The sequence below is a fragment of the Miniopterus schreibersii genome (assembly GCF_964146895.1).
Source record: "Miniopterus schreibersii genome assembly, chromosome: 1".
Taxonomy (NCBI): Eukaryota; Metazoa; Chordata; class Mammalia; order Chiroptera; family Miniopteridae; genus Miniopterus; species Miniopterus schreibersii.
Window position 1 is genome coordinate 135612487 of NC_138101.1, and position 10265 is coordinate 135622751.

The 10265-nt window shown below is 36.8% G+C and overlaps 1 protein-coding gene and 1 pseudogene across 38 annotated transcripts in view; one reads left to right on the forward strand and one right to left on the reverse strand.

Moving 5' to 3' along the window:
• The window catches only part of HNRNPC (heterogeneous nuclear ribonucleoprotein C), a 50603-nt gene extending 43544 nt beyond the window's left edge, over positions 1-7059 (forward strand). For 15 of the 37 annotated variants that reach the window (XM_081142653.1, XM_081142651.1, XM_081142652.1 and 12 more), the window contains 4 exons: positions 5455-5615; positions 6112-6225; positions 6416-6597; positions 6697-7059. In XM_081142653.1, the coding sequence (XP_080998779.1) occupies positions 5455-5615; positions 6112-6225; positions 6416-6597; positions 6697-6780 (541 nt within the window). In that variant the 3' untranslated portion in view covers positions 6781-7059. The remainder of the gene's footprint in view (positions 1-5454; positions 5616-6111; positions 6226-6415; positions 6598-6696) is intronic. The other 22 variants (XM_081142640.1, XM_081142637.1, XM_081142642.1 and 19 more) reach the window with 2 other exon arrangements.
• LOC308564395 (protein mago nashi homolog pseudogene) lies at positions 3196-5328 on the reverse strand (annotated as a pseudogene). The gene has a single exon. The product of its transcript is annotated as a protein mago nashi homolog pseudogene (transcript).
• Positions 7060-10265: the final 3206 nt, after the last annotated feature.

Here is a 10265-nt window from a genome sequence, read left to right on the forward strand (position 1 = left end):
TGAAATGAGAGAAGTGCTATAGTCTTCTGATGGCTTGATAAAATGGGAATATAGGAATGAGTGAACTTACACGTTCTTAACATACGGTCTGTAAACAATATTCTTCAAAAATACCATTTTATAATTTCAGCTTTTTTTAAAAATAAAAATTGGACCACGCTGTTTCTTAACATAGTCTTGGATCCAGTCTTGTTTCTAAAAGGATTGATCTGGTACTCAAAATAACCTGCATATTATCACCCGAGATTATTTCTTGTGTAGAAAGTTTTTCAGCTGAATTTTCAAATTATCTTTCTATGAAACATCTATTTCATGTTAATATAGCTTCCCAATGAATCCATCAAGACAAACCACTACATTTTCTTAAAGGTGCATGCAGCTTTTTATTTTTCAAAATTGCATGCATCTTAAAATAAGTACACGCTTAAATTTTTTTCCCTTTCACAAAAAGCTGTTGTAATTAAATCATTGGGGTAATTTTCAACCAAATATGACTTTGAATTTGCAAAAAATACCCCTCAGTACTAATATCAACAATTCTATCTGAAAGAAGATTGCAGAACTAATTGTAGATTGGCACCATTTGTTCTGCGTCTGCGGGGACTGTTGATTCCTACTCTTCAAGAAATGCATATGGTATTCCTGAACCTTGATCATTTTTCTTTGGGTAAGACTCTTAAACCTACAGAAGCAGTAGTAACCTCAGTTTCCATTTTTATTCTTTAGTTACAAAATTGTAATTTTTGTTTTTTATAAGTGTTTGAGCCAAACTGACAACATGTGGTGGGGAGGAAAGTCTTAAATGCTCCCTTTTAATAGTTAGGGTGTCCCTGTATATGGAATGATCCTGTGTATCATACTGGTTTATGAATATCATTAGCTAGTATTCTGCTCATGCAATATAACTGCCTAGATTCAGTCCACACAAGGCCAAAGATAGGTAAATAAAATTTGAAAGCCCTTTTCTACAAAATTATACAGAATAATGTTACGAAAAAGGTGTTGTCTGAAGGTTTGCTCTGAATGATATGTTCGGAAGCCTGTCATTGATGTAGGTTGTCACGGGTTGTAGCACACTAAACTTATAAAAACAGTTTTAGTAGCAGATCTTCACTCAGTTCTTTTGTTTAATTTAAAATCTTTAAGTGAATTTTTCGTGAGCTAGTGTCTGTCTATATATATAGTCGTGGTGGCTACAGAGTTTGAGGCAGGAATCTCATCAATTGGGGTTTTATTTAACTGTTAATTAGTGAAACTGGTTGGAAAAACCTGCTCTTTTGGCTCTTAAACTTCATTAATTTTTTCAGTTGTGTCACATTGTTTCCCATGGTTCTCTCTGTATGTATTCTAGGGATTACATTTTACTTATATTTTATTCATTGGAATCTTGTTTATCTTCACTTTCTTAAAGTCATCTTTGGAATCTTACTTTGGATTTGTACACATTTTTCTCTGTACCTTGATAAATATAAAGCATGTTTCTCAAAAGTAAGCACATAGTGTTCTTTCTAGATTTGGTCCCGATTAGCTCAAATAGAGTGGCATATTCCTTTTATTTCCGGATCAGTGGTTTTTATTTTATGAATGGGTACATTCACATAATTTTAGCATACAGTTGCAGGGATTCTCAAACATTCTAAAGTCCAAATATAGTAGCCTGTAAAATCAGTCTCTTTTCTGAGAAAATCAAAGGCAAGCAGGAATAAAATTAAAATGCATATGTAAACTAAATTTGATAAATCAGTATTGTACAGGGAGGAAAATCACCTTACTAGACTGCTCTTGCCAATAAATTATTTCATGTTGTGGTTTTTATTTTTGTCGGCAACAATATCTGACAACTAGTTGGTTTCCTGAATTTACCTACTTGATAATTAATATACCTAAAGTAATTTTTAATTTCTCAAAAAAATTTTGTTTTTTTAATATACCTTTATTGATTTCATAGAGGGGAAAGGAGAGGGATAGGAAGATAGAAACATCAATGATGAGAGAGTCATTGATTGGCTGCCTCCTGCACGCCCCCGACTGGGGATTGATCCTGCAACCTGGGCATGTGCCCTGACTGGGAATCAAACCCCGATCACCTAGATCCTGGGTCAATGCTCAACCACTGAGCCACGCCCGGCCAGGCCCAAATTTTTTAATACAATAAACATCTTTGGTACATTAAATAAATGTACTGAGGATAATATAGGTTTTTGTTTTTTTGTTTTAATTTTTTTATTGATTTCAGAGAGAGAGAGAGATAGAGATAGAGATAGATAGATCAGTGATGAGAGAAACATCAGTGATGAGAGAATCATCAGTGATGAGAGAGTGAGTCATCACTGATTGGCTGCCTCCTGCACGCCCCCGACTAGGGACTGAGTCTGCAACCCAGGCATGTGCCCTGACTGGGGAACCACAGTCTCCTGGATCCTAGGTCAGTGCTCAACCGCTGACCCATGCCCGGCCAGGTACTGATTGATTTTTTTTAAATATATATTTTTTCAAGAAGTAGAGCGTTTGACTCCCGTTTGTGTTCATTAGGTCATTTCACAGATTCAAAATTGCATCTTGTGCCTCATTTTTATTATGGCCGTTTACCTGGATTGGGTGAACTAGTATCCTTCAAAAGGAAATTCCAGTCTCGTGAAGTGTAGGGATCCTGGAATGACGACGGCTAGATCATTGGCTTGGAGACTGGTACCAGTGAGAGTGAGTGGGTTGAGAGGTAGGTTAGATCTCCAAATCTAACAGGACTGGGGCATGCATTGTTTCATGCCCAAGATACAGATAACTAAATAAGTGTCATTTACCTCTGGGGGGAAAAAAATGTTTTTATTGATTTCAAAGAGAGAGAGGGAGAGAAACATTGATCAGCTGCCTCCTGCACTCCCCCTACTGGGAAGGAGCCCAAAACCTGGTTATGTGCCCTGACTGGAAATCAATCCTGCGACCTCCTGGTGCATGGGAGGATGCTCAACCAGTAGAGCCACACCAGCCAGGCTACAAATTGTTTTTAAAGTGTCATACAAAGGAGAGTAGTTTCTTTTTTAAAAATAATAACTGTATTTTGTTATGTATTTATTGAAGACAATCATTTACAGTTTATAAAAAAAAAAATTGGCCTGATAGACACAAAAATTTCCTGATAATGGTAATTAAAAACAGCTACTCCCACCCCTATTTGTGTCCACACCAATATTAAATCTAGACTGGTTTAATCTTGAAGTGTAATCCAATAAGACTGAAGACCAAACACTTCAGGTCCTGGACAAGATAATAAAATACTGATAAGCCTTCTGGGTCTTTGGATTGATTGACATCAATAAGGGAACCAATTTTTGATGTGAAAGAAATGTGTTCATCTCCAATGAGGATTTCAAGCTCCTGCCGGCCCACTGGGTCAGGAGGAGGCCACAAAGCATCATCCTTTTTGGTAATTTCACTGTCATCAATTATTCTCTTCAGTTCCTTCATCACACTTTTATGTACATAAGCCTCTTTTCTGATCATGACATCATTTTAGTAGTTGCTGTTGTTGGCATATCTCAATTTCCCATCTAGTCGTAACTCAAATTCCAGGAATTTGTGGACGGAGTTGCCCTTGTGACCCACATAGTAACGCAGATAAAAGTCATTCTCCATGGCTTGCAAAAGACCTCAGAGACTGAACTTTAATAGCAACACATACCAGGCTGTATGCACCCAACAGTCGGAGAGTAGTTTCTGAGCACCGATATTTTAGTTTCTGAATCATTATACTTAGTAAAATTTTGGTCCAAAAGAGGAAAAGCTCTGTAAGACAGTAGTGATAATTTGTTCATGTTAATTCCCATAAATGGATTGAAACCAACAAATAAATTAACAGCTCAGTTAATAATTGTCTACTGAGAAGAAATCATTGTAGAAGTGTCAAGGCCTTCTTGCTTTTGAATTATAAAATTTCTTATTCCCTGGGGCTCAAACCTAAAATTGTTCCTTATTGGAGCTTAAAACGACTTAATATGAAGGTTTCACTAACTTAACGTGTCATTGATTTCTTTGGCACATGGTAAATCACTTATTACTGTTTTTTAATGGGAAAGTTTTGGGTTGGTCAGTGCTTAAAAACTGCTTACATGAAGATTATCAGTAAGTCAGTCCTGTCACAACCACTCCTAGGAAAAACTAAAATATGACCTTGTTAAAATAGGAAGGAAACATTTTCGATTGGGTTGAGCAGAAGAGAGAATTACCTATGATTCTCTGCCTGTAAAATCAGTGTTTTCACTACCAGGAGGATTGGGAACTATGTTATAAATTCAGAGAAGACTAGCCATTAATAAAATATATAAGGGAGATTCAATATCACATATATAATCTATAAAATTCAAAAGCCATTGAATGCATCGTATGTGTTCCTTTAAAACTTTTTGAAGTTAGGTAGAACAGCAGTTGGTGGATTGTTTTTTATAGAAGGCTTGGGCCTTGGAGTTAAGTTAGTTGCTAGAAAGGTAAAGAACTGGAGTTAGATTTCCCCTCATACTGGTGTGTCTTACTTTCTTGTGCTGCCACAGGCTTTTGCAAAATTAACATGGAATGTAGAGACTTTCTAGAACTGGTATACGTGTAAGAAGTTTTTGGTTGTATTTTGAATTTTCTCTTTACCAGATATACCAAGCCGTCACTTTGATGTATCTTTACAATCACTGGGATACTTATCAATGGAAGCAGCAGTTTAGTAACCATTGATTTTTGAGAACTAAATGTGTGCTGGATAATGGTTTTAGACACTAGTGAATAATGAACAACATGGACAATATTCTTCGCTCCTTTGGAGCTCTTGAGTGAAGCTTATGCTTAAATGTTGTAGAATTGGTAATGGTATTTTATACCGAGCTAACACACATGAAATGGCTGTGGGGTTTTTTTGTAGACCAAAAATGGTTAATACTGGAAAGTTTATATGGTTCAACCTAGTAATCACTAACTAGCAGTGATAATTTTATATGCACATGTGAGTACAAAGATCAGGAATTTAATGAACAATAAATACCTCTGTTTGCAGACTCAGTTAATTGAAGCCCTTTTTTGTGAATACTTTCTTTGGTGTATATGAATTATTTATTGTAGCATGCATATGAAAAGAATAAGGTCAGGATAAAGATGATTCACTGTAAAAAAAAAAAAAAAAGTTTTATTAATACTACCATACCCGCAGTACAAAGGAACCTTTTATGTCTAGTACTTAAGGCCAATCAACCACATAACTTGATGTATTTGTATATTTGTAGTATTTTCTTGAAGAAAAGTAGTTGAAGTATTAAAAATATCAAAGAAGGAAAATTTTACTAGCCTGAAGTTAGCAAAAAAGAAATGATTTAGAGACAGTGGACATTAATTTATTATTTTATAAGGTCAGTGTTGCTTGGATCTTGCTGACTTAATTTAGTTGTGAAGGAATTCTCTTTTCCTCTTATTCAATAGGATGTACAGTTATCCAGCACGTGTTCCTCCTCCTCCTCCTATTGCTCGGGCTGTAGTGCCCTCGAAACGCCAACGTGTATCGGGAAATACATCACGAAGGGGCAAAAGTGGCTTCAATTCTAAGAGTGGACAGCGAGGATCTTCTTCCAAGTCTGGAAAGTGTATGTATTGCAGCTTTGTGATATTTCTTGTGTGTTGAAATAGGGAAATTAATGTTGTTAATAATGTTCAGTTATTTTATAAATGCCTTTGCGTTATCAAAAGAGAAGATAGTGATTAAGGGACCAACTATAGACTGTCTTCTATCCTTAAGACTCTGGTTAATTGAAGACTTTAGGGAATTGAATCACTTGTTAAATTTATGAAATACATAAGTCAGTAAAACTGTACAGAGAAAATGCTTTAAAAAAGAATTGAGTTCTTTAGCAGGCCTACAAAAGTCAAAATGCTACTGGTAAATAGAGTAAGCACATTAGATTCAGTTTTCCTTTACCAACTAAAAGATTGAAGGTCCCCGTTACGAGACGAGTTGATACTGATGCCATTTCTCCCCAGGGATCTGTTGGCAACTGGTGTATAGTATAGTTGGAATGTTTTTGATAACTTGTAGCTTCTAGTATATTTGATTCTCATGTAAGGTTTTGTTTATATTAAAAGTGAAAGGAGATGACCTTCAGGCCATTAAAAAGGAATTGACCCAGATAAAACAAAAAGTGGATTCTCTACTGGAAAGCCTGGAAAAAATTGAAAAGGAACAGAGCAAACAAGCAGGTAAATGATATTGCTGCTCTTTGGGTGGTTGAAATGTATATGTTGGAATAGTGGGATATATAGCAATTGAATATGAAAGTAGGCGTGTTTGCGTTGGGAAGGACATTTGTGGGAGGATATAGACTTATGCTGCAGTTAATTATTAGTGGGAATTTTCTACATCCTGTGGACATTAGTTGACCCTAGACAGACTTGTCTTTCTCATCCCCAGTAGAGATGAAGAATGATAAGTCCGAAGAGGAGCAGACCACCAGCTCCCTGAAGAAAGATGAGACTAATGTGAAGATGGAGTCTGAGGGGGGTGCAGATGACTCTGCTGAGGAGGGGGACCTACTGGATGATGATGATAATGAAGATCGGGGGGATGACCAGGTGAAAACCACGGGAAAGGAAAGAAAGAGGTGGTGGAGGGGGGATCAGGGACACATGGAGTGCCTCTAACTCCATCCTGTTTGTGTCTGTTTCTCGCAGCTGGAGTTGATCAAGGATGATGAAAAAGAGGCTGAGGAAGGAGAGGATGACAGAGACAGCGCCAATGGCGAGGATGACTCTTAAACACATAGTGGGGTTTAGAAATCTTGTCCCATTATTTCTTTACCTAGGCGCTTGTCTAAGATCAAAATTTTCACCAGATCCTCTCCCTAGTATCTTCAGCACATGCTCACTGTTCTCCCCATCTTGTCCCTCCCATGTTCATTAATTCATATTGCCCTGCGCCTAGTCCCATTTTCACTTCCTTTGACGCTCCTAGTAGTTAAGTCTTACCCTGTAATTTTTGCTTTTAATTTTGATACCTCTTTATGACTTAACAATAAAAAGGATGTATGGTTTTTATCAACTGTCTCCAAAATAATCTCTTGTTATGCAGGGAGTACAGTTCTTTTCATTCATATAAGTTCAGTAGTTGCTTCCCTAACTGCAAAGGCAATCTCATTAGTTGAGTAGCACTTGAGAGCAGTTTTGAGTTAGAGGTATGTGTGTTATACCCTACATAAGAATGCCATGTGGGGCTGTTCAACACAAATGTGACAATGTATTTTTGTGAATGAGAGTTGGCATGTCAAATGCATCTTCTAGGAAAATAATTAGTGTAATAATCTTAAGATTTGTTTTCTAAAGTCGATACTGTGGGTTATTTTTGTGAACAGCCTGATGTTTGGGACCCTTTTTTCTCAAAATAAACACATCCTTATTAAACCAGGAATTTGGAGGAAAAAAACCCTGGTTTTTTATTTTTGTATTTTATATTTGTTTATTTCAAAGTCTTTGTTTTACAGCGGCTTCCACAAAACCCCTAGATTATACTAAATATATTTTTCTTTGAGTCGTAATCATTATGCATAACACACACTACTCAAATTATATTTCATTGGGGTGGGTGTTGCATTAAGGAGGCAAGTAACTTTGTGGAATGAAGAGTCTTGCAAAATTGCTTTTATATCCTAATGAAAAAAAAATTGAGAAATACATAAGCTTTTTCATCAATGCTTGTGCAGATGGTGCCCTTTTTGAGATTTTTGTTGTTTGCTAAATTGTTTCATCCTTAAATAGAAGAGGCTCAAACATGTCAGGATTTTAGGGAAATTGAAATAACGAGAATGAAACTTATTTTTTTCTGTTTTGCCCTTTTAATTGCTATTTATAGCCCCAGTTATCTTGTGGATTATGAGTCTTTGCCTCACTGTTACTGAAAATAAAAAACTCTTTCCCAGGTAACTGAGAACATACAGTTATACGTTTGTCTTTCAAGTAGTTAAGTTTAATCGAACTAATTTTTTAGGCCCCCCCCCCCCGCCATTACTTGCAGTGATTTTTAGGCTTATGGTACTCATTAACACCCAGACTTCTCAGGGGGATTTATTACACAGCTTCCAGATTTGTGATGCTTGCTGGTCCTGAAAGATTGAATATATGAATGTTTTTATATTTCAGTTTTCCTAGCAGAGCAGGACAAAAACATGGTTAGTTTGGACTATTACCCATGTAAACATTGGACTCCCTGACAAGCTGTTTTATAGCTTGCAGGAAAAGTCATGGGCAGAAGTCATGTCCTATTTATAAGGATCTCATAAGTCATTTTATATAACAGGTGACAAAGCAGAATAGAAAGAGGCTAAACTATGGAGTGAGTGGCCTTGGATCCGATATCCACAGTATAAAAGTAGATTTTGTGTTACGTGGTCAAAAATACTTCTACCTACCTTGTTTTCTAGTCATGTGTGATTTCATATGCTTTACAAACTCACTTTTGGCACATAATTATGACTAATGTGACTAAACTGGATGCTTAGAATGGGTCAAAGTTCTAAAATGCTAATACCTGTTTAAGATTATAATGTTAGCCATGGGTATTTAAAAGATACCAGACTAATTCGTCTAGGCTTGAAAGTGTCTATTTTTTAAAAAATATTTTTTTTATTGATTTTTAGACAGGAAGGGAGAGGGAAACATCGATGTGAGTGTAACGTTGGTGGGCTGCCTCCTGCACACCCCCTACGAGGGATCAAACCTACAATCCCCCATTGAATGGGATGTTGCCCAGCTAACTGAGCCACACTGGCTAGGGCTAAAGCATCTATTTTTTTTTTTTTTTTTGTAGCATCTATTTCTAATTCCTTCTGAAACCAAATATTGAAAGAAACAGGAAATGTTCTTTTTTAATAGCTAGAGAAATGATCATTTACTTTTAGAAATCTACACACACACAGTTATTGATACAATACCAAAATGTGTCTAGGTTGTTTTGATGGGGAAGAATCATTTTACACTCTAAATCTCAGGCTACTGTGAATTAAATGTCTTCATAGTCAAAAAGAAGATTCCCAGTAGATTTCAGTTCAGATGTTACCCCAACATCTGAAAGCCTGCAGAAATAGTAAGATTAGTGCCAGTCAGTGTGGGTTCTGAAACCTCCTACAGAGGAAACTAGGTGTAACAGAAAAAAAATAGTGCAAGCGGGAGCAACAAGGTTATGGTAAATTGGAAAGGAGTAAACTGGAATCAAATGAGGATTGAGAATGTAATAGAAGAAAATTAGCCATCATTTGAGCCATATACAGTAACCATAAAATGTCAGAGGAATCTGTTAGACAATTTAGCAGCAAAGCCCAGGGGTATGACAGGGAAAGTAAAACCACAGATGACAAACTAGACTTTCTAAGAACTCTAGTGTTCAGGTAATGTTATGGAAATACTTGGGGAATAGGAAATAGCTGTATATTTAATGAGCTTGGTTGAAAGATGTACTTTGTTCTGAGAATGTATGGTCAGCCCGTGATACACTGATTTGCAGGAGAGAGCCAGGAAGCATCATTATTGACTGTGGCCTGGGGAAATGAAGGACTTAACCACATAAACATTCCTACTGACACTTGACCATTCTATTTAAAATATGATAAAAATTAAACTACACCAGCAATTTTCAACCTTTTTCATCTTGGCACACATAAACTAATTACTAAAATTCTGCGACACACCAAAAAGTGTATTTTTGCTGATCTGACAAAAATATAGGTATACTTTTTAAAAAATATGTGTTTTTATTTCATAAAGAGAAGGAGAGGTAGAGAGAGAGAAAAGAAACATCATGATGAGAGAATCATTGATCGGCTGCCTTCTGCACGCCCCCTACTGGGAATTGAGCCTGTAACTGGGCCCTGACCAGGAATCAAACTGGGATCTGGTTCATGGGTTGACTCACTGAGCCACAGTGGCTGGGCAATAGGTAGATTTTTTATTCATTCACACGACAGCTATTGTGTTGGCTGTTGTCTTTTTTTTTAATCTTCACCTGAGGATATTTTTTCCATTGCTTTTCAGAGAGAAGGAGAGAGAGAGAAACATTGATATGGTAGAGAAGACCACGTCAGTTGGTTGCCTCCCAAACACGTACCCCGACCAGGGCCACGGATTGGGCCTGCAACCGAGGTATGTGCCCTTGGCCAGAATCGAATCCAGGACCCTTCAATCAATCTGCAGTCCAATGCTCTAACTGCTGAGCCCAACTGGCCAGGGCTGTTGTCATTTTTTAATTTGACAAT